Below are 24335 nucleotides of genomic sequence, written 5' to 3' on the forward strand. Positions count from 1 at the left end.
ACGTTAATAATTGCTCCGAGTCGAGAAAAAAATTAACACACCACCCACAACAACTCAATACACAATTGAGCATCATAGTCACACTTCAACAACTACATCATTGTCATCATCAACAACAGAATGGATAATATACTTGCCGCTGTGGAATTTCCAGTCACCATCAACAACCAACCGAAAGTAGAACAAATTATACACTATGCATCAATTGTCAATATCATAATTTCACTAGTGGTTGGTATCGCAACCAACTCATTACGATATTTGTCATACGCCTTTGCTGCTCAGTTCGTTGTTTTAATATTGATAGTAGCCCCAAACTTCTGGTTCAACAGTGCTCCCCCAATCCAATGGTTGGACATCAAGTATTGAGAGGGATAAAAATCTTGTATCTTTGGGGTAATATTGCAACGGGTTGTACAACAAGAGACACAAAGAAAAGAAAAGAAAAAATATACTTGCCCCAAAGTTTTCAACTACACACACATACACATATGTATATATATATATATATATATAAATACCTTCTGTTCTCTTTGTAGTAGCATATATTTTCATAACTCAGATACACCAGATTAGCCAATTTTCATAGACTATCAAACACTCAATACTCACACACACACTCACACACACTCTCTCTTTTTATTAGGAAAGATGGCAGACTATTCCAAATCAAATCACTTATTTCTCGGCTTTGACTTGTCCACGCAGCAATTGAAGATTATCATCACCAATGAACATTTGGACCCATTGCAAACCTACAACGTTGAATTCGATTCCCAATTCAAAGACAAGTATGGTATACATAAAGGAGTGATTGCAGGGGACGGTGGCGAGATAGTTAGTCCTGTGGCCATGTGGTTGGATGCCATTGATTACCTATTCGCTCAAATGAAGAATGACGGATTTCCATTTGAAAAAGTGGTTGGAATCAGTGGTTCGGGACAACAACACGGATCCGTGTACTGGTCACACGATGCAAACAATGAATTGCAGAGTTTGAAACCAAGCTCAAACTTGAGTGAACAACTCAAGGGTGCATTTTCGTGGGAAATGTCTCCCAATTGGCAGGACCACTCCACCCTCCCAGAGGCCAAAGCTTTTCATGACGCTGTGGGAAAGGAAAAGTTGGCAAAAACCACTGGCTCTAGAGCTCATTTACGGTTCACAGGGTTGCAAATACGCAAGTTTATCACTAGATCACATGGGAAGGAGTATGAATCAACATCGAGAATCTCATTAGTCAGCTCATTCGTAACAAGTGTCTTGTTGGGAAAGATTACTGAGTTGGAACAGAGTGACGCATGTGGAATGAATGTGTACGATATAAACAAGTCTGATTATAGTGATGAGTTGCTTGCAGTTGCTGCTGGTGTGCACACAAAGATTGACGGTGTTTCAAACGATGATCCAAAGTACCAAAGAGCAATTGATGATTTGAAGGCCAAATTGGGTCCAATCAATCCAATCACTTACAAGTCTTCAGGGTCCATTGCCGACTACTTTGTCGGAAAATATGGCTTTTCTAAAAAGTGCAACATTTACTCATTTACTGGTGATAACTTGGCCACTATCTTGTCCTTGCCTTTACAGCCTAACGACTGTTTGATATCATTGGGCACGTCAACTACGGTCTTGTTGATTACAGAAAATTACCAACCATCGTCACAGTACCATTTGTTCAAACACCCCACCATGCCAAAACATTATATGGGTATGATTTGTTATTCTAATGGAGCACTTGCCAGAGAAAAAGCCAGAGATGAAATCAACAAGAAGCACCACGTTGAAGATCAAAAGTCCTGGGACAAATTTGACGAGATTTTGGACAACAGCTCCGATTTCAATGGCAAGTTGGGAATATATTTCCCAATTGGTGAAATTGTACCACAGGCACCAGCACAAACCATTCGTGCTGTTTTGAACAAGAAATCGGATGATGATTATGAAGTAGTCGCTTGCGACTTGGGGTCCAATGGGTTTGATATCGATGATGACGCATTGGCAATTGTCGAAAGTCAAACTTTGAGCTGCAGGTTACGTGCTGGGCCAATGTTGAGTAAATCCGGGTACCGCAAACACGACGCAAATACAAAAGGTAACTTCGACACCACATCCAAGGCAAATGAATTGTATCAACAAGTGACCAAGAGGTTTGGTAAATTGTATACTGATGGGAAAGAACAAAATGTGGACTCTTTGACAGCACGTCCAAACAAGTGTTACTACGCTGGTGGTGCTTCCAACAACCTCAGTATCATTCACAAGATGGGACAAATCTTTGGCCCCACAAATGGTAACTACAAGGTTGAAATCCCCAACGCATGTGCTTTGGGAGGAGCGTACAAGGCCAGTTGGAGTTATGAATGTGAGCAAAGGAATGAGTTTATCGGATACGACGAGTACATCAAAAAGCTATTTGATACTGATACTGAGTTGGGTGGGTTCAAGGTAGCTGATAAGTGGTTAGAGTACTTTGATGGGGTCGGTATGTTGGCAAAAATGGAGGAAAAGTTGTTGAAAACGGAGTAATAGAGAGAGGTGTATAGAAATGTATAGAATTGAAAAAAATAAAAAAAAAAAATAACAAAAGAAAAAAAAAAATTATGATTGACAGCTCTGTTTTCTATGTAGCTGAGCATCCATGTTGAGGTTAGTGCTTAAACCTACACGCTGTAGCTTCCATAGACAGCTATCCACTCTACTAGCTAAAGATCCCCAACTGATAAAATTAGATGATGTTGTCCACCCATCGATAAATCATGAGGATGAAGAAGGAAGAGTCAAAGTAGTCGATGCCATTGCGAAATCTGCTAACCCACACAAGACGGAGTTGTACAAACAATTGATACCCACTTTCGGTACATACTTCCAAATGGAACAGCTTGGCATAGCCGATGAGTACCTATTGAGACATTTCATCAACATCAACCCAGGAAGAGTGTTTGATACATTTGATCTACTTGAAAAACATCATTTTCCAGAAACAAGTGGTGAGTTTAAAAAAGTGGTGTTGAAGAAATTAGTTAAAGAGTTTGATAGCAATGAGGAGCATTCAATTGAACGAATTGTTGAGTACTTGAACAAGAATTTCGGGGGAATAGAGGAGGCCCATTTCAAGGATTTGTATGCCACGTTACTTCGTCGTAAAGATGTGACCCAGTTGAACCAGTTGATCACCAGTGTCAGTGTGGACAGAGAGACCCTACTTAAAGAAGTGTTTGCAAACTATGATGATCCGTTGGCAAAATTCGCTTTATTGAGAAGCTTCGAGGGATGGTTCAAAGAGCCGGAAACAATAAAGCCATGGATCTACGCAGTTATTCTCAATATCTGCAACTTTCAATTGCACCAAATAAAGGATATGTACAAGAAAGCTCATCTCAAGTTGGACGTTGACGAGTTGAATCAAAAAATTATAAAATACATCATCGAGTCAAAGATTGACGTTCAAGCAGAAAACTTGGTACTAAGGAAAACATTGGTTGAAGTACTTGGTATATCTCAAAACAATCTTGGTGAAGCATTGAAAGTATTCCAAAAGTATGAAACTTTTGTCAAGTATGGCATATCCAATGTTCAAATAGCCATGGTGAAGGCAATTGCGTACCAAGCGATCAAACAAGACAAGGAAATTTTCAAAACAATGGCCGAAACCATGATCCCACCAGACTTGACAATTCAACTATTGCAAATACTCATCCTTGTTAAATCCTACTTCAATCCTAATGATGGATTGGCATTGTACAATGACTATGTCAATCAAGTGTCGGGCAAGGTCAAAGACGGTTCATCTCAAAAGGGTTTGCTCACACAGTCTGTCATATTGGGATTTCTCCTGAACAATGATCGCGAGTTTGCCTTTCTATTGTTTGACAAGGCTACTGAAAATGGAATCATTGTGGATGAGTTTGAAATTGCACAGATCAAGAAATTGTTCAAAATGTATAGTGATTGTTTTGTTGAAGATGAAAATTGGGATGCAACTGCTAGAGAAAAGATGAGAGATGAGGTTTTAGAATACGTTGAAAGAATTGGGTCGTTGCAAGTGAAACTATTGGCTGCAAGTGAAGGAGAGTTGTGATCGCACGACAACAAGTCTATATATAGTATTAATCCTTGCACTGGTGAACTTCAGAGGATAGTTCTGTTGCCAGCAAGGCCACATGGGTTTTCTTCATACTGTGCAAAGATTATTCAAAAACATATAAATAGGGGTTCTATTTCCCCACTTAATTCTTCAAATCTTCTTTTGAGAATAACAACTAAGGAAGATAAAAAAGACTTTTTTTTTTTTATTATGTCTTCAACCAACTCTTTGTCTCAACTGGCAAAACTCAGAGGTTTCCCCCGAGTCCTTACAACAATCTATTTCAAAATTCGCTTACTAGTGGGTTTAGAGATACTGTTACCAAAGCAGAGAGCGAAATATAACCAGTCTGGGTGATTTTCTGTTTTCTTTTTTTTTTTTTTGTTCCTTACCCCAGATACCAAAAGTTACAATACAAAAATCACTGTGAGCGAGAATTCAATTTTTTTGTGCTTTACTTTTATTTTTGCAATCGATGCGGAGACGGATAAACGCGGAATATGTCGGCGAATTTAAATAGCGGGTAACGCGAAAGACAAAAAATTGTTGCAAAAAATATTACAAGGAGGATGAAAGAAGGGGTTAGTAGTACGGTGAGTTGTTTTATTTTTTTCTTAACCTATTAATGGACGCTGTAATTATTCTCGTAAAGGTTCAAAGAAGCTGCTGCGTTGTGAATATAGCTTACATCGTAAAGACTTCAGCATCAATTTCCGGTATAAAAAAATAAAATATTCTTATTTCTTCAAAATATGGCGTTCAACGGTTGTCCAGAATAAAATACACTATGTGAAAAGTTATTTAAAAATTGGTCTACCAACTAAGCCCATTTATATAACTTCCCCAGAGTTGCTGGGCCTCAACAAACGTCATTGTGAAGCCCCCCCCTCCTAAAGTTCCTATCTTGCACTGTAGCGACAAATGAAAAAGAAAAAAGAAAAAAAGAAAAAGAAAAAAAAAACGGAAATCACAATGCAAAGTACAAAGATCAATTTTTTATTTATTTATTTATTTATTTATTTATTTATTTATTGTTTTTTGCTCATTCTTTAATACCCAGGGCTAACGTTCACTCAATAAAGCAACACAATTTGTATGATCACCCAACATCAAAGTAAATGTGCACCATGACGACATCAGTATGATGCATTGACTTTCGATCTCTCTAATTGTATTTTTCAGGTATCGTAGCAGCATATGTTGAATTGACACCCATGTTTTTTTTTTTTATACATCCACATCCCCGCAAAGTAAGATGCATACAATTCTCTCTCTGTCTGTGTCAAGTAAAAAATGATTAGCAGTATATGCAGGACAATAAGAAATAGCGGATATCGACATCCTACAAAACCACACATAAATTTTTTTTTTTTTTTTCACTTAGTAAATCATAACGAAGTATAAAACTATCTTTTTCCCTTAAAACTTGAATCTCGAAATATTTCATTCACTTTTCCTTCCCCACACACACACACACACACACACACACACACCCACTAATATACATATTCTAATTTGTCACCATGTTGTCTAGAGTTTTGAGAACCAAGGGTTCACTCCAAGTGGCCAAACAATCATTAGCCTTGCAAGCCATCAGATCAAAATCCGTCATTTCATTATCTTCAACCCTCACCTCATACCCAAAAGACCACACTGAGAGTGGTGCTGAACCATACTTGACCCCAAGTTTCCTCAATAATGAGTTTATCAAGTCTGAGTCGACTGAATGGTTTGATATTCATGATCCCGCCACCAACAATGTTGTTTCCAAAGTGCCACAATCTACTGAAAGCGAGTTGGATGAGGCTATTGCAAGTGCCCACAAGGCTTTCCCTGGTTGGAGAGACACCAGCATCATCAAGAGACAAGGTATTGCTTTTAAATTTGCTGCTTTGTTGAGAGAAAACATGGACCGTTTGGCTAGTATGATTGTTTTGGAACAAGGTAAGACTTTTGCTGATGCGCAAGGTGATGTTCTTAGAGGATTGCAAGTTGCCGAACAGGCTTGTAACATCACCAATGACTTGAAAGGAGAAACTTTGGAAGTTAGTACTGATATGGAGACCAAGATGATTAGAGAACCATTGGGTGTTATTGGTTCCATTTGTCCTTTCAACTTCCCAGCTATGGTTCCATTGTGGTCATTGCCTTTAGTGTTGGTCACTGGTAACACTGCTGTTATCAAGCCATCGGAAAGAGTTCCAGGTGCTGCTATGATCATTTGTGAATTGGCTGCTGAAGCTGGTGTTCCTCCAGGTGTCATCAATATTGTCCATGGTAAACACGCCACCGTTAACAAATTGATTGAGGATCCAAGAATTAAAGCATTGACATTTGTTGGTGGTGACAAGGCTGGTAAATACATTTACGAAAAGGGTTCTGCTTTGGGTAAGAGAGTCCAAGCTAACTTGGGTGCCAAGAACCACTTGGTTGTTTTGCCAGATGCTCCAAAGCAACAATTTATCAATGCATTGAATGGTGCCGCTTTTGGTGCTGCTGGTCAAAGATGTATGGCCATTAGTGTTTTGGTTACAGTTGGTAAAACCAAGGAATGGATCCAGGACATTGTTAAGGACGCTAGCAAGTTGGTTACTGGATCTGGTTTTGACAAGTCATCCGACTTGGGTCCATTGGTTAACCCAGAATCTTTGAAGAGAGCAGAAGAGATTATTGAAGAATCAGTTGCCAGTGGTGCCAAATTGGAATTGGATGGTAGAGGATACAAACCAAAGGACGCCAAATTTGCCAACGGTAACTTTTTGGCTCCAACGATTTTGACCAATGTCAAGCCAGGTATCAGGGCTTATGATGAGGAGATTTTTGCCCCAGTCCTTTCAATTGTTAATGTTGATACTATCGACGAAGCTATTGAATTGATTAACGCAAACAAGTACGGAAACGGTGTTTCCATTTTCACTTCAAACGGAGGATCCGCACAATATTTCACAAAGAGAATTGACGTTGGACAAGTTGGTGTCAATATTCCAATCCCAGTTCCATTGCCAATGTTTTCATTTACTGGATCCAGAGGATCATTCTTGGGTGACTTGAACTTTTACGGAAAGGCTGGTATCACTTTCTTGACTAAACCAAAGACTATTACTGCTGCTTGGAAGGTGAATACTATTGACGAAGAAATTTTGAAACCATCTACTTCCATGCCAATTCAACAATAAATCAAGGGGATATATATAGAAGCAGAATTGTTTTCCAAAAAAAAGAAAAAAAAAATAAAAATATAAAATGTGTGTATAGTTAAAGAGAAAGAGAATATAAAACACGATTATAGAGCAATTTCGTGACGTAAATACTGCGCTAGCAGAGTGCGTTGGAAAGTCACTGGTCTATTGATATCGGCCTTGTCCATAACCAACCATGTACACAAACTAGTTGAGGGTTTGCCTGTTTAGGCAGGATCCAATTTCAGTTTTGTCTGGGGTAATAAAGAACTAATAGTTACACAAAATGCCTTACCCAGCGTGTCGCGCAAAAATATCAACGGAAAATTTAAAACCTGAGAAAGGAGTCTTCTTCTGTGTGCGAATGACTCAAAGAGATTCATCATTCCGACAGTCATAAATTATCTTGTGTCCTTGTATACCTGTTGGCAGAATGAAATACTGGGGGGGTTGCTTCATTTGGCATGTCATTTCTTTCATCAGAGCAGAGGGAAGGGGTGAAGGTGACGATGGTCGTAGGTCCAGGGTCTTGTTCGCAATCTCACAGACCCCCTTACACGAGCTAAAATTGTTTTCCAATCAAATGGAAATGACTATAATAGAAGAGCCGTTATACTTCTTCCAATTTGTTCTTCGGTGTAGCGGGAAAAGCTAAAACCATCAACACCACGGAGATTGGAATGCTCAATTGTTTCAACAACTTTGTCTGTCTGTCTGTATTATTTATTTTATTCTTTTCTTTTCGTGTGCGTGTGCGTGGGCGTGGGCGTGGGCGTGGGCGTGTGTCGTGTTCAATTATCAGACACGAAATGAATCATCCGACACTAATTTATGTTACCGAGGAAGACTTGAGCCGACCCGTTGTACTTTTTGACCGAAATTAGGATAACCTTTTCTTTTTTTTTTCTTCTGTGGAGGAACCCAGTTCACGGCATGCGAAATGAATGAAACCTCTCTACATAGATGTAACGAGTTTAAAGAAGCGGTGCAAAAATGTAGGACCATACGCAAAGTAAGTGCGTTGGCCCAACTTTATGTATGCTTGTGGATTCCTCAGGTCTGAAAATTTCGTAAACAAAAAAGAAACCTAAAGAGATGGAATTCCGTGCGTGATGATGCAGTAATTTGATCTTTTTGATTGTGAAAGAAAATAAAAAGAATGATTAATTCCCCTATTCTTACTTGCGTCTAGTCTTTGCTTTGGCTAAAATTGGATCCTCTGAAAGAAAACGCTACTGTCGTTTTGTTGTTATGTCTTGTTTTCTATCTTTGTTCTTTCGGAATAGAATTTTCGGTTATTAAATTAAACAATTATTACACAAAAACTTCAGTTACGGATTTAGCTTTCCATCCGGGATTTTCCTTTCACTAATAAATACACTTTGAATAGATTGGGCAGAGAGATACAGAGCGCACAGAGAGAGGCTTCAAGGAGCACCCCATGAGAAGGGGAGGGGGAGGGGGCCTAGAATCGAATAGCATCTGCGTGACAGAGTCGGCAGCTGGGCCCGCTTTTGCATGACGCAGACGCCCCCGTCCGACAAGTCCAAGCGCACTATTAACGCGCTATCCAGTCTTATTCATCTTTGTGCACCGATGATATTAGCTGGCATTTCGTTGGAGTATTGTGCTGCGTTACATTATCCCTGTGCTGGATAAACATCTCGACAAATGGCACAATCGGATACATCAAAGCTAAAGCACACAGCAACTGCTTTCTTTGGTAAAATGAGAGGAGTACACACAAAGGATATCCCTTCACATTTAATATAGATTCTCTCTTTGTGGTATTTCTTGGTTCTTTAAGGGTTATGTTACTTTTATTGTTGAGTTCCTTGAATTGCTCTGGGGATTTACTTAAAATTAAGCAAGTCAAAGCAGGGGATGGGCACAAGTCTTTTCCATTTCAGTAGTAGTTGCGTATGCATCTCTTTACTTATTATCTATCAGTTTAGCAGCGACTAAGGCACGTTGACAGAAGTTGTATCCCAACCATTAAGGTTTGCAAAAGTTCAAATTGAACATTGAAAATTTAGGACTTTGTGCACGCGATGGTTTTTGTTGTTGTTACTTTTTGCTCTCTGTGTTTACAATTGATCAATCCATAAGTTGTTACAACACTTTTGCTTCTCATTTCTTTTGTTTTTTTTTTTTTTTTTCTTTTTCTGTTCTTTTTCTGCACTAATATATTTATATATATGTATGGGTGTAAGGATGTCATTTGCTAAATTATCGTAAAATGTCGGAATAGAGCAAGTGCAGATGCTGTCGCTGCATTTATAAATTTGTACATTATAATGGTACTTTTATTATCGGAGTCTCCACTCTACGCGCAACAATGTAATAGGGGGGCACAACAGTTTGCCTATTGTCATCTAGAGCTGTTGAAGTCAGTCCAAATTGCAAGTGTAGGCTTTGCAAAGTTTATTGATTCCATATGGATTTAAGTATGTGATAACTCATCGATTGGTAGTCTTTTGTGTGATAAATTCCTCAAAGAATCGAGATGCAGACACTTGACTCAATTTTCAAAAAGGACAAACAGACAGACAATTTATTTATTTATTTGGGATTTCATTTTTGCTTTTTGTCTCTTTTTTTGTTTTATTCATTTATTCTTCAAACTTTTAATTTCACTATTATATATATATATATATACACATTAACATTTACATTTGGAATCATATCTTTCTCATCAAAACCAAAGCAACAAAACATTTCAACAAAAGCTTTGCTCACCTCCTCCTCCCAGGCATATTCAACAACAACTCACGTTTACAATCACCACATATTCATTCCACTCAATTACACAACACACCTTTTTCAACTCACTACCACACAGGTCTCTTTGCATTGCTCAGAATTTTCAACTTCTATTAAACAGCGGCAGCAGCAGCAATTTTTTTATTCACAACGTACATACTTTTGCCCATTTCTGAAATATACCAAGTTATGTCACTGTAGCTTGAACTCATAGTACTACTATTGATCCATTGAAAGTATGTATTACTACATTCCACGCAAAAGGGTCAGTCTTTGTATACGCCCATTGATGTTGTTGATGGACCTTCAATATGTCGCATTTTCCGTGATATTCCGCACTACCAATTTTTTTTTTTTCTTCAGCTACGGGACCCATTGATTTCATAAACACTTGAGCGATGGCGTGGGGTGAAGCAAGCAAAGACTAGAACCTTTTTGGTTTTTGAAGGAATTAACATACTAACTTGCTCATTCTAGCTATTCCTTTGTAAACAAAAATCACAGCAGCTATGACAACAACCGCTCCAATACTAAAGCAACAGCAGCAGCAACAGCAGCAGCAACAGCCATTTGTCAACGACAGGTCGCTACAATCTCAAGCGCATACAGATAATGATAAGACGTTTCCTGCAGAGAAATGCACGACAGTGAAAACATCAAAAGATTGGGTACTACCACCAAGACCCAAACCAGGAAAGAAACTAAAAGAGTTGAAAGCTAAGAAAACATGCACTAAAAAGACACTATCTGCTTCGGATACAGTTGGAGAAAATGCAGCACCAACAACCACTAAAAAATCTGCTACCACCACCCCCTCAACCACTCGTAAAAGTACCAAGAAAAACAATTGCTGCGCCAACGACTTGAACCCTGATTTGTCAACTCCCACGTCTTTGCAACAAAACATCTCCATCATTGACTCGGAAAACTCTTGTCTAAAATCCAACTTGTTGTGTTTGATCCACGAGTATAAACATTTAAAAAGTCTAGTCTTGAATAATTCGTCACCACTGTCAAATGCATCTGAGGAACCAGCCATCACAACTACATCGTCTCCCCCTCCCATCACCTCTAAATTGACTAACGAGTCGCTGAAATGTGATGTAGAGGAGATGGTGGACTCGATGGCTCATGAAATACGCGCAGTTCACAAACGTTCCTTTGTTGAAGTATGTGAAGAAGATGGGGGTATGCTACTGAACATCGAGAACGTTGCAGACGATGTCGAACAATCAGGTCAAATATCAACCTTTGCTCCCAGAAACTCGATTATCAGCACAACAACCTCAACAACTGTATCATCGCCAACTCGAGCTAATCTGGGCCATAACTCAACTATTGACACTGTAGCCTCAACGCCTTTTGCTTCTACACTCGAATTTGAGGAATTTATCAATCTCGATCAACCAGACAACAAGGACCCAAATTCCGACGGAGTGGAAATTGCTGCACCACCAAGCGCAACCTCAAGCTCCATATCAACGTCAACTTCAACGTACAGAAGTCAGAAGTTTGCCCATTACAAGGATTTTCACAAGTTGGACACTGAAGAAGATTCCGATGGCGACATCAATTTCGAAGATGGTGATTTGATCAATGGTGGTGATGGTGGTGGTGGTTGCTGCGATGAAGAAGATGATTTCCTTGGAGAGTTGTGCACGCCTTCATCGAGCTCATCTCATGACTTGTCACGCACAACGTCGCCATATTCTGATTATGAAACTAACTCGTTGATGAGTACATTGACGAGAACAACCACTGGGTCGTCAATTAGTACTATGGTGCATGAAAAGCCAAGTTTCACCAGTGATAAGTTCCATAATAATTGTGGAGGCGGATTCGCTTCGGTCCACCCGCCACCTTTGACTTTGAAAAAGATGGGCAATTTCTTTGATTTGCCAAAGTATCAAGAGAATGATAAGTTGTACAGTTTCAAGTTTGACACTGCTGAGTATCAAGCAAAGAGAATTGATGATGAATACAACTTGGTGACGGATTTCTTGGAGGAGAAATTGATGATTAATGAAATCAACTATTATCTGGAACAGCAACAACAACAACAACAGCAACAACAACAACAGCAGCAGCAACAACAACAACAGCAACAGCAACAGCAACAACAACAGCAGCAGCAACAACTTGGACAGGGATCAAGCCATGTGCAAATGCACGGACAATTACAGAAAGAGAAGCTGCATCAACTACCACAACAGCAAGAAGCGTTGTTGGTGCACAACAATAATAATGACGATGATGACGTTAACGATAGGGGGCTGTTTATGAATTTTTACTGATAAAGTATATTTATGTTTATCTATTTATTTATTTATTTATCTTTGTATACTATTAATGAGGCAAAGTTGAAGGATTTTGGGATTTTTTGGAAAAGATTGCAATTGGTGTAGAGATGCAGTAATTAGTTGTAAGTATTCAAGTGTTCCCCGCGTCAACAGCAGTCCCCCCCCCCCCCACCAACACCAACACATTTTACTGACTCAAAGATTTCTTCCAAACTATTAACAGGAGAAATCTACCACAAGTGTAGCTGTGTTTCATCCCAGCCGAAGCTTGGTGTGGTGCATTTGTGGTGCTGGTGAAAGATGCTTTTGACTTAGGCTTGACAAAATGGTGGTTCTTTTACGTGCATTTATTTTGTGGGCCCCGCAGCCATGCTCCTTTTTTTTTCTTTTTTGATCTTGCAAAGTTTTCTTTACAAGCAGCATTATGAAGAGCCTTGTATTTTAGGGACAGTGAAAGTACTTGGTAAACCCAAGCCATGTTCTAATGAAGTTGCTGTTTTAATTGATGGTTAATGTCACAGAAGCAAAGTCTTTTGGTGATTTTGTGAGATCGTGTACCTGGTTAATGCATCAGCTAGCATTTTGAAGGCGGAGCCAAAATGAGACGAAGGATAAGAGCAGGATCCAAGCCTCTCACATGAATCTGCATTGTGCCTACACAGTGTGTAAAGTTGTGAGTACTCTAAGTTGAACTTTTCGTTAAATACAGAGAAGATGTAGCTGAAGTAGATATTAAGGGGTCCTTTTTTCCCCTTGTGTTGTTGTCACACGACAGGAACAACAAAAATTTTTTATTTTTTTGGTTTTCTTGCGCGCACAAGAACTCTCCAGATATCAACAACAACCAACAAACAACAACCACGGCCATACCATACATACGTTGTGCTACCCACGCTCCTAAATACTAGCAGTAGTATATGCCGTCACATTCTTTTGCATAACGTATCAGACTAGGTGAAGTAACTCATACATACAAAGAGAAGAAGAATACAGATCACGCTCGCTCTAAAAAACCCTCCACTGATCATTTCAAGAACGCTATGCCAAAAACATCTTCAATAACTTCAAAGATGCTACTAAACAAAAGAAAGTTTAGAAAACCACTTCTTCTCGTCTTTGCCGTCAACATAATATACGTCTTAACCTATTTTCTCTCACGATCAATCAACAACAACAACAACAACAACAACAACAACAACAAAAATATCGATACTCAACATATACATATACCCATGGATGGCTCGGGCCTGCTACCTCAGCTAGCCAATACTGATATAGACTACGCTAAGAAGTTGGAACACCTACTAACCAACATGGAACCACCTAAGCATACAACTAAACTAGTCAGAGCGCCACAAGAAATCAAGAGCATGGCCGACTCAAATCTTCTTTACCAGGACGATCGATTAACCTTTGGTTCGTTATTTGATCACATCTTAGCTCAAGATGCACTTCCAAAGCTGATTCCGTTTCAGTGGTCTGACTGGGTTGACTTATCGTACTTGAACCAGCAATTGAGCAAACCATTTGACCAGAGGTTAAAGTGTCAGGATATTATACATGAAATGAATTTTGTACCTTCAAGAGTCAAATCGAAAGCTGAAGCCGATCCAAACAGAGTAGGGTGTGTCAACACTAAAGATCTCAGTGAAGAAGAGATTAAGAGGTTGGGCTTTGATGACAAATCGCAACTACCGGGATTTATTCAATTCAAACACACGCAAGTGACAACAACGGAATACGTGAGAAATTTACAAGGCAAGTCGTACTTATTGACCCATCAGCCACTACCCTACAAAGTAATCTTTTTGAACGATTACGGTGACGATTTGCTGTTTGATGTATACAAAGGACACCCTGAGACTACGAAAACAGAGTTTGATTTGGTAAAACAGTTTGAGCAGATTGCGCCAAATAGTGGATACAAATACAGCCCACAACCAATAATCGAGTTGCAAGAGAGCCATTTCACTTATAATCGACGTATTCTTGCTCAAAAGTTGAACCAGCTTCAACCAGTCAAGGAGCCACTTAGTCAAATGCAACAATCCTTTTTAAACTCCATGGTAACTACCATCGAGACAAAACCATCAGTGAACCCGGAAACGCGGTACTTTAAGGAAGCCACTTTACATATGAACAGCAATAATCACGATTCCGGATGGCACTACGATTGGAGGTTTTTCAATGGGAAACTAAGTGATCATTTTGATCGCACGTCAATCATTTTGGAAAGGTTACTGCGCAATTGGTTTAAATTTAGTGAAAAGTACGGCATAGTTAGCTGGATTGCCCATGGTCCGTTGTTGAGTTGGTATTGGAATGGAGGAACTTTCCCCTTCGACAATGACTTGGATGTGCAAATGCCAATTGAACACTTGCTTAAATTGGGTGAGCTTTATAATCAGACAATTGTGATTGAAGATCCTCGTGAAGGAACTGGAAAGTTTCTTATTGAAGTGGGGACATTTGTGCATAATAGGCATATTTCAAAACGTGGTAATCACATAGATGCAAGATTTATTGATATTGATACGGGTATTTACATTGACATTACTGGATTGAGCACAAGTGGAGCAAAGCCCACTGCAAATTATTACTTAAATGTCAACGACGACATGGATGAAGGGCCAGTGTTGAAGAAAGATGCCCCTGTATTTAACGATAGACGTGTCCATTTTTATAACTTAGACCACTTGTCGCCTTTGAAGTTGACCATGTTGAATGGTGTACCATGCTACGCTCCAAACTCGATCATCCAGCGTTTGAAATTTGAGTACCCAAATCGTGCATTAACCAAAGTAGAATACAATGGCTGGTATTTTATCAACAAGTTGCAAAGTTGGATACATGAGCCATCTTTGACAAACGTGCTCGACCCTAACGACTATAAAAAGTCTAATGGTCGTATCAACAAGACGAGGTTGAAGAAGCTCGTGCAGAACTTGTCGGATGAGGAGATTTATCAAATTTTGACTGAAGATCATCAAGTGTTGGTTGACTATTACCAGTCACAAGCATTAGCTCAATACCACCAAAAGGAGATACGCCACTTGTTCAAAGTTGATGGTTCAAAGAACAGAAACGTCAATGATTTAGAGCAAGGTAAAATTTTGGATAATAAAGAAGCGCATCACGATCAAGCGTATATTCAGCTTATTGAACAAGGTGTGCATTTGAAGCCACCTGTCAGAGAGTCATTATTTGAGTATGAAAAAATAAATGGTTTTAGAGAAAAGCTTTACCAGCAAGCTTTTGAACAGTTGGACAAGATAGAAGTTAGATAGAAGATGAAAAATAAAATTGGAGGAAGTTGGAATTCCCTCTGGTACTAATTTGTATTGTTGCTACTTTTGTCCAAAGGGCAAACTTCATCTCAGCATACCATATAAATGACAAACTGATTTGAGTTTTATTTTATTTTATTTCTGCTTTTTTTTTTCTTTTTTTTTTTCTTTTTTTTCTTGAATTTTTCGCAACAATAGTGTCAACTACTACCCCCTAAAAATAAAAACGACTTCTGTTGCATTTTCTTAAATAGTATACTTTCTGTTGATGAACGCTTAATTTTTACCAGAAGGACCAACTATGCACCTGATTCAGCATCAAGTAGCACCATCTCCGTTGCAACACCATCATCATCATCATCAGCAGCAGCAGCAGCAGCAGCCCCACCGACCCCATGGAGACATGCAAGAGCCACGCGGATATCAAAAACAACCCAAACACCTGCCTATTTTAACCATTAAAAATTTATTTGATATACAGTCAGAGTCATCGTCTCCGTCACCATCACCATCAGCTACATCACTGTTACACTCTGATCACTCGATGCAATCAAAGTCCACTCCATTCAATCGAAGCAATACTAGTTCGATATCCACTTGCGACAATAATCATCAGCGTGTACACAATCATGGTCACTCCCACAACCACAAGACTTCAAAAAGATTGGGCCACGGGTTATCAGTGACCAGTTTTTGCCCTCGTGATGATTATCCAAGCGAGTTTGAAGATTCTCCTTTGTATAACAAGGTCATATTGGAAGTTTACGAGCAAGAGAAGAAAAAGTCGAGTACAACAAAGATGGCTGCAGCTATTGAATCTCATACTTCGCCGCTATCGACGCTCAATTTCAATTTTGATTTTGATAATTGGAGTTTAGACGAGTTGCCACCCATGGATGACGGCAAATTCAGTGACAGAATTCAACACAATACTTGTGTTGATCCGGGACCAGAGCCGTTACTGCTGTTGCCGCTTCCAGAGGTTGATTTCGCACAAGAGGAATTTAGTGGCAAAGAAGTCAAGGATCACAGTTTAGAGTTGAACTCCACGATTGAGAGCATGAAGGAGTTGACGTTGTTGAATAGGTTCAAAGGCATGATTCGCAAAAACTCCAGTAACATGTTTAAACGCTTGAATAGCTCTAGTTTTGATTTGCTTTTGTTTAGACAGGGTGGTGATGGCAAAGAGGACGTAAGCTTGGGCGTGGGCGTGGGCGTGGGGGATAGGTCTACCGGTGTTCTCGCATCATCGCTGTTGTCGAATTTGCCATCGCCTAGTAAGATCAAATTTGAAGAGCATATTACTGACTTGAAGGAAGTTGGGTCGTCACATACTATGCCATCTGCGTCGACATGCACCCCAACACCAATCACTCCAAATAACTACCATCCAACTCCAAATTGCAACCATCATAATCATATTCGTCATCATCATAACCGCCACCAGAAACGCATCGCGGCCCAACTTTCCGCATCATCCTCATCACCAAAACGCAAGAAATCATTCTTGAATTTCCGTTCAAATTCACTACCATTCAACTTCTTTGATTTCAAATTGAATGGCAACAACTCATTGAAGAAGCACAACTGTCCATTTCTCGACCCACCAAAACTGATTTTGAAATGCAAAGTGAACCAAAATTATAATCAGGAATCCATTGAGTCGTTGAAACAGGACCTGATGCAATTTGATGAGTTTTGGCGCAAGTTTGAATTGATGGAACAGGCCAAGAATAATTACACAAATGATGAATTGTTGAATACAATGCGGTTGGAACAGGTGAGAAATTATTATTATGGTAATTGAGCAACGAGAGAGAGAGAGAGAGAGAGAGAGAGAGAAGACGGAGAAGTTGGCAGCGAAGCCCGTTGCTCTTGCAGTATTGGGTATAGCATTTGTAACTCACATGAGCTCTGCTTCTTTTTTTTTTTTATATTTTTTATTTGGTTAATATTAGTTTTTTTTATGGATGCGTTGTTGTAGAAAATAACGGTATAGATCTCGTTCCAGGCTACAGAATGTGGACAATTTTGCAACACTCTACACCATCGTAAGAGACGGCATCAGAGGATTCAAAGTAATCAACTTTTTTTCATTATGATAGAGGCTGCAAAAAGAGTAACAAGTAGATGAAATTAATCTCGCTTCTCGGTCAAGCTGTACGGATAGTCAGGCACGGCACCAGCAGCATCGTATTTGCCAATTGCCTTCACAGTAATCTCTTGGTCACTAGTGTCGCAGTACCTGGCATTATCCCCAACAGTTCCATGGTAAATATGCAAACAGTTGCACTCTTTGTCAAGGCACAATGACCAGATACCAACTTTATTATATAGCAACTCATCCCTAAACAAACTGAATCCAGTAGATAAACCACCCTTGGGACACGCTTTCAATCTATTGGTACGATTATCAACTCTAATAAATTGCAATCCTTCATGGTCCAAATTGTCCACTTTGTAACTACCGTTGATTAAGATTCTGCCCTCAATAAACTTGGTGGTTGTGGTAGTTGCCGATGATGAGTTGTGGTTGTCAACACATTTTGGAATATAGAGTTTGGTTGATTCGTGATCTATTCTCTGGATTGGTGCATTGAGATATTGGGTCTTGTGTTGTAAATTGTAGGTGTAGTCTTTGTCGTAAGCTGCAAGGAAGAACAGTTCTGAGTATGGCTTGACGATCTGTGGCGCAGCTGCGGTGACCACTACAAGAGCAAGAAGGTAGTTCATTCTTAATGATGGAGATGTGGAGGAAGGATGAAAATTATGCTGAGAGTTCAGTATTATACTTTTCGAAAGTGTTGCTTCTTTTGGTATGCAAATAAATTGCCCTCACACACACATACAAATCTGTGCAGATATAAGGCAGGAACAAACATTCCAACTGCCAGTAGTGTCAAGGTCTTGTTGCTTGGTTCTTCTTCATCAAAACTCAAAACCAACAACCAGTTACTCAACAGAGTCCTTGGATGTGCTGGTATTAGCATGTATTATCCAAACTTAAGTAACCGCACAGAATTGAAATAAGTCTGCTTAGTTTGCAACCCAATTACCAAAGCACAATAGACATCGCGTCTTCAATTGTGATTTTCACAGAAGATAAAAAAAAAAAGAGAAAGAAGAAATCAAAATTGTGTGTCCGAACATTGGTGTTTCCTACACGACTTTAGGTAATCGAGAGAGAGACACAGACGTTCATTTAAACGACGTTGTGGTGACCAATGAGACTCTCATAGCATAGTCTTGATCTTCTTGGTCAACTATTAAAATACCAACATATGATACAAAGGATGTATTTCTTCCAAACAGGATGGACTACACACATTTGTTCGTGTAATGCAGCCCAAAAAGTTTGCACAATCCGCAAAGCCTTGCATTTGCTGACAAGAGAACAGGAGACCAAGTATTTGTAGGTTGAGGTTTTTCATTGTAGGAGAAAACAACTAAAGTATTCAAGCTAAGCAGCTTCAATCTCCTGGCAACATACAGTATTACTTTTGAATAGTATAACGCCAACACACACACACACACACACAGCCCAGATAAGTCTAGAATTACAAACGTGGTTGCAGCCACAAACAAACAAAAAAAAAAAAGAAAATAAAAAGGAAACATTTGATCACACAAACATAATACATTTGCAATGATGCGTGTCTTTTCCCCCTTTTTTTCCATTTTATTTTATATTTTGTATTGTTCCGATAATATCGACCGATTGGGAAATGTAATGGTCAAAAATCGCTTGTTTCATTGAAATAACTGGTTCAGTTTTTCAACAAACTCTTTCTCCTGATAGTGCCAAGCAAAGTCATGCCTGTGTCCGTTATGTTGATCCTACTAACTGTCCTACTACTGAGCATAGTTGAATCGGGAATAAGCTTGGACTTTGAAATCGTGCTGCTGCAAATTGAACAAAATTACAAACGGGATACATTTGACACGGCAGTTGCACTACAACGAAATGTCTATTTGACAAACTTGGCTATAGGATCGAATAAAGACGATGTTGTTGTGTCTATAGATACGGGCTCTTCAGAATTATGGGTTATGTCCACTGATGTATCGTGTCAAACTGTAAGTCAGTTGCATTCAGAAAACCCACCCGATATACCACATTTATTCAACGACTTGCCTCAAGATTATTCGTGTGCTGCAAATGGTACGTTCAATACAAAAGACTCAGCAACGTATCAGTTTATAAGCAACGATTTCAGCATTGGATTTGCTGACGGGTCAGCTGCTATTGGTGAATATGGTCGTGATGACGTTGGAGTAGGGAACGTGACTATAGAAGGGTTGAAGCTAGGTGTTGCCAATGCATCTAGTGTTGATATGGGGATATTGGGTATCGGACGCAATGACAAGTATGGCAATTTTGTTTCCTTGTTGAGGAAACAAGGACATATAAATTCTGCTCAATACGCAATCTATCTAAATGACAAGACTGGTAATATACTATTCGGAAGTGTCGACGACACCAAGTACATTGGACATTTGGCAACTACTCATATGGAGAACAGTGCGGTTCACATTAAGGAAGTATGGCTAAGTCTGTCCGACAGCAATGCCAAAACAACCATCCAATCGGGAAGTAAACATGTGATTTTCGACACCGGCTCCACATTTTCAACATTACCACTGAACTGGATTCAGAAAATTGGACAATCGTTGAATGGAACTTATGATGACAACGAAATGGCATATCAAGTACCTTGTGAAATGAAGGACATAGACACAAAATTCAACTTCAAGGTCAGCAACACTACTTTGAGCGTGCCTGTATCAGATTTCATCATCAATAATGAAAGAACAAATGGGAAATGCTACTTAGGCATCATGGATGAGTCGCTTATAGGTGGCACGATATTTGGGTCAGATATATTGAAGCAGTTTTACGTCGTTTTCAATTTGGAAGATAATAAGTTGTCAATAGCACCAGTAACCCATGAAGACATAGCATCAGAGAGCCAGAGTTCGAGTCAGAATCAGAGCCAAAGCCAAAGCCAAAGCAAGCCCAGTAACTCAGAAGAGGATAGGTTTGCAAACCGATCGGAGGCAAGTACATACCGCAAAAAAACGTTGCTATATGTGTATTGCATCAGTTTGATGCTCTTGTCCATCTATGTAATTGTTTTATACTAGAAATTTGATAGTCAATGTATACCATGTTGTAAGTTGGTAATAAGTGTTCTTTCCAGAAATGGCAGATGTAAATCTTTGTTAAAATTTGCAACCAAATGGTGAAAAAAAATACCATACGAGGCTAACAACAAGAAAAATTGCTAAATCATTGTAAACATTTGCATGGTTCTGCAACCTCTTGAATCTTCTAATGGCTTTGCAAACTATGTATTTGTCAGGTCAGGTCCGTATCATTGTTGCTGCCACACATAGACGTCACTATAAATTTGCGCTACCTACAAATTAGGGCTATAGACCTCTATATTTTATTCTGTAAATTTTTCTTTTTTTCTCTGTCTCGTCCCGCACAATCATTCAGAAACAAAAGAATTATTTTTCAGAACGGAAACATCTTCACATCCTTCTACATCATCCACTAACCTACATCTATCAACAATGGCTCCAATTGTATGTATGCCCACTCAACCCTAGTCCGTTGCAGTGTGTACCACTCACGCATGCAACAAACTCCACCTTCGAGTATTCAACAAATGACAAAAAAAGAAAATGAAAGAAAGTTGGAACTCCCATACTAAAATAAATTCGGGCTGAAGAAAACATACCTAGGAAACGAAGATTGTCGTGTGTTATCTTGACGACGATGATACGCCCTTTTCTCATATCCCCGAAAGAGTGGAAAAAGGAATATTTACAACGAAACCTATTGTTAACTCAAGAGAAGAATCATTGAAACGCCGATGGTTTAGTTATTGGTGTTTTTTTTTCTTGATCATCTCAACTCCCCGTTTTTTTTTATACGATGGGAGGGAAAGCTTTGCTGTCGAATACTCTAGTTTTGAAAAAGGAAATTGTGCAATGTTAGTTACAGCTGCATCTGCCAATTCTTTTTTTTCAAATCGAGGACTAGGTGTATTTCTATACAAGTGCGGTAGGCTAACCTTTCTAACTTATTTTTTTTCTAGACTACTAAGAAATCCAAATCTGCAAAGAAATTCGTCGTTGACACTTCAGCTCCAGTTGAAAATGGTGTCTTTGACCAAGAAGGTTACGTCAAGTACCTTGTTGAGCACATCAAGGTTGACAATATCGTTGGTAACTTGGGTGACGAAATTTCCGTCACTTCGGAAGGAAACAAGGTTGTTGTTGTTTCAAACACCAAGTTTAGTGGTAAATACTTGAAGTACTTGACCAAGAGATACTTGAAGAAGAACCAAATTAGAGACTGGATTAGATTTGTTGCTGTTAAACAAAACCAATACAGATTGCAATTCTACTCGGTTGCTGAAGATGATGAAGAAGAAGATGAAGAGTAAATTTAGAAGGGCAAATCTAATTTGAACTTTCGACTTTTTGCTTTTGCTATTTTTTTTTGTTCTATTAAGGAGATACGGGGTTACCATAACATAGGTTTTGTATAAATATTACTAATATTCACTTTCGGAACAAAGAGTGTAACTGATTGTAAGGATTTGAATGTCTCTGTAGTGTTTTTGTAGTTGAAATGAAAATGGAAGTGGTGATGTTTGCGCTACCGCTGCGAAAGAATGACAAACCAAAAAATTAGATCATCAACTCAAGTCCCAACTCTGCTTCTATCCATCATTCTCATCAGTCATTTCATTGACAACACCATCTACACTCCACCATGGAATTGCTACCTGAGGGACAACGAAACACAGCCACCGAGGTCAGTTGGGAAGACCAACAGAAAATCAATAAATTCTCCACGATAATATCGAAGAAAGATCAACAACAAGCAATACTAGAGAAATTGAAAACCGAAAAGGAGTATCTTGACGATTTGTCAACCGAGTTGGAATTGCTAGATGAGGACGAATTGGTACAGTACAAGATTGGCGATGGATTCGTGTTTATAAAGACTAGTAAAGCCTTGAGCAAGATTGAGGCTGATGATGAAGCGATTTCGGAAAAGATTGAGCGTGTTGAAGAGTTGATAGATGGGTTTGATGAACAATTGGAAGAGTTGAAGAAGCATTTATATGGCAAGTTTGGAAACAATATCAACTTGGAGAGATGAGAGTGTGCAGGGGAGAGGAAGAGTCATGTGTGAAGTGGGGAAGATGCAAGGATGTTGTAGTGTTAAGCTGCTTATACAGACATTGAGATAAGCATATGTGCTGAAAAAATAGACTAAGATATGTATCTATATATAGACTAGCTCATATCAAGATAATGTTCATAACTGAGGGATGTCTTATCCTGAAGTGTATTGTATTCACGGCATCTAAATGCATATGATTACTCAATTTGGACAAAAGACCCCCCTCCTCCTCCTCTTGATACTACAAGAAAATCTCAAATTACACTACACCAACTCCGGACACCAATGATGGAGTTTTAAATCAGTGCTGTCAGTTAGGAAGCAGAATCCTTCTCATATACGTTGTTTCCAACTTAAATGTTTCGTCTAGACTCTATGATATCTTATTACTCTTTTGGTTATGAGTAATTTTCATATGCATCATGTGACAAATGTGAAATGGAAGAAGACAAAGACGAAAAGAGAGAGAAAGAGAGAAAGAGAGAATGAGAGAGAGAAAAAAAATATCTCCAACAATTTTCGTGTAAACATATATATATATATATATCAACAGGGTATTTTCTCTTAATTATTATTCAATCTTTCTCTTCACTAAGTAACACCCACCCACCATCTTTTGTACAAAACTATGGCAGACTCATCAGAACCAAACCCCTTCCTTGTATTTGCCACTGTTGCTACAATCATAATCTCAGTAGTTAGCTACTACTTTTTCCAATTATCAAAAAGAAACCATTCCAAACCAGCATTACTCCCAGATCAATTCCAAAAATTCCCATTGCTCAGCATTACTAAAGTTTCACACAACTCGGCAGTTTATAGATTTGGATTACCAAGACCCACTGACACTTTGAACTTGCCAATTGGACAACACATTTCTATTGGTGCTATTATTGATGGTAAGGAAATTGTTAGATCATATACTCCAATCTCGACTAGTGATCAAAAGGGGCACTTTGACTTATTGATCAAGACATATGAAAATGGTAATATTTCCAAGCATGTTGCTCTGAAGAAGGTTGGTGATTTTGTTGAAATTAGAGGACCAAAGGGGTTCTTCACCCATACACCAAATATGAAAAAGACATTTGGTATGATTGCCGGTGGTACTGGTATTGCACCAATGTATCAAATCATCACTGCTATTTTGAACAACCCAGAAGATAATATCAAGATCTCGTTACTTTATGCCAATGTCACCGAAGATGATATTTTGTTGAGAAAGGAATTGGAAACATATGCTGCTAAACATCCAGATAGATTGAAGATTCATTATGTTTTGAACCAGCCACCAGCCAACTGGGAATACTCTACTGGATTTGTCACCCCAGAATTGATTGAGAAGCATTTACCCAAACCTTCTGATGACACCACGTTGTTGTTATGTGGACCGCCACCAATGATTAGTGCTATGAAGAAGGCGGCTCATTCCTTGGGTTACGAAAAGGCTAAACCAGTATCCAAGTTGGGAGATCAAGTGTTTGTATTTTAGAGGAAGAGTGTGTGCTTGTG

At 39.0% G+C, this 24335-nt stretch overlaps 10 protein-coding genes across 10 annotated transcripts; 9 read left to right on the plus strand and 1 right to left on the minus strand. All coding sequences in view use genetic code 12, as the record gives it.

The window, feature by feature from the left end:
• Positions 1–120: 120 nt before the first annotated feature.
• Positions 121–4081, plus strand: KGF57_002449 (xylulokinase; the record flags this gene model as incomplete). The annotated part of the gene is made up of 3 exons (XM_051751764.1): positions 121–291; positions 718–2485; positions 2655–4081. 3 exons carry the CDS (start codon positions 121–123, stop codon positions 4079–4081), a joined length of 3366 nt encoding a protein of 1121 aa, XP_051609051.1.
• A 1529-nt stretch (positions 4082–5610) lies between these two features.
• On the plus strand, positions 5611–7263 carry ALD6 (Ald6p; the record flags this gene model as incomplete). The annotated part of the gene is made up of 1 exon (XM_051751765.1): positions 5611–7263. One exon carries the CDS (start codon positions 5611–5613, stop codon positions 7261–7263), a length of 1653 nt encoding a protein of 550 aa, XP_051609052.1.
• Positions 7264–10538: 3275 nt separating this feature from the next.
• On the plus strand, positions 10539–12323 carry HAP41 (Hap41p; the record flags this gene model as incomplete). The annotated part of the gene is made up of 1 exon (XM_051751766.1): positions 10539–12323. The coding sequence occupies one exon, from the start codon at positions 10539–10541 to the stop codon at positions 12321–12323; it is 1785 nt and encodes a 594-aa protein (XP_051609053.1).
• A 1238-nt stretch (positions 12324–13561) lies between these two features.
• Positions 13562–15616, plus strand: KGF57_002452 (uncharacterized protein; the record flags this gene model as incomplete). The annotated part of the gene is made up of 1 exon (XM_051751767.1): positions 13562–15616. One exon carries the CDS (start codon positions 13562–13564, stop codon positions 15614–15616), a length of 2055 nt encoding a protein of 684 aa, XP_051609054.1.
• Positions 15617–15917: 301 nt separating this feature from the next.
• On the plus strand, positions 15918–17423 carry KGF57_002453 (uncharacterized protein; the record flags this gene model as incomplete). Its single annotated transcript, XM_051751768.1, has 1 exon — positions 15918–17423. The coding sequence occupies one exon, from the start codon at positions 15918–15920 to the stop codon at positions 17421–17423; it is 1506 nt and encodes a 501-aa protein (XP_051609055.1).
• Positions 17424–17752: 329 nt separating this feature from the next.
• Positions 17753–18349, minus strand: KGF57_002454 (uncharacterized protein; the record flags this gene model as incomplete). Its single annotated transcript, XM_051751769.1, has 1 exon — positions 17753–18349. The coding sequence occupies one exon, from the start codon at positions 18347–18349 to the stop codon at positions 17753–17755; it is 597 nt and encodes a 198-aa protein (XP_051609056.1).
• Positions 18350–19429: 1080 nt separating this feature from the next.
• SAP10 (aspartyl protease SAP10) lies at positions 19430–20761 on the plus strand (the record flags this gene model as incomplete). The annotated part of the gene is made up of 1 exon (XM_051751770.1): positions 19430–20761. One exon carries the CDS (start codon positions 19430–19432, stop codon positions 20759–20761), a length of 1332 nt encoding a protein of 443 aa, XP_051609057.1.
• A 435-nt stretch (positions 20762–21196) lies between these two features.
• On the plus strand, positions 21197–22074 carry KGF57_002456 (60S ribosomal protein eL22; the record flags this gene model as incomplete). The annotated part of the gene is made up of 2 exons (XM_051751771.1): positions 21197–21208; positions 21724–22074. The coding sequence occupies 2 exons, from the start codon at positions 21197–21199 to the stop codon at positions 22072–22074; spliced, it is 363 nt and encodes a 120-aa protein (XP_051609058.1).
• Positions 22075–22406: 332 nt separating this feature from the next.
• KGF57_002457 (tubulin-binding prefolding complex subunit) lies at positions 22407–22799 on the plus strand (the record flags this gene model as incomplete). The annotated part of the gene is made up of 1 exon (XM_051751772.1): positions 22407–22799. One exon carries the CDS (start codon positions 22407–22409, stop codon positions 22797–22799), a length of 393 nt encoding a protein of 130 aa, XP_051609059.1.
• Positions 22800–23451: 652 nt separating this feature from the next.
• On the plus strand, positions 23452–24315 carry CBR1 (Cbr1p; the record flags this gene model as incomplete). The annotated part of the gene is made up of 1 exon (XM_051751774.1): positions 23452–24315. The coding sequence occupies one exon, from the start codon at positions 23452–23454 to the stop codon at positions 24313–24315; it is 864 nt and encodes a 287-aa protein (XP_051609060.1).
• Between the last annotated feature and the right edge of the window lie 20 nt (positions 24316–24335).

This window comes from Candida theae (genome assembly GCF_024610275.1).
Source record: "Candida theae strain CBS 12239 chromosome Unknown scaffold6, whole genome shotgun sequence".
NCBI lineage: Eukaryota > Fungi > Ascomycota > Pichiomycetes > Serinales > Debaryomycetaceae > Lodderomyces > Lodderomyces theae.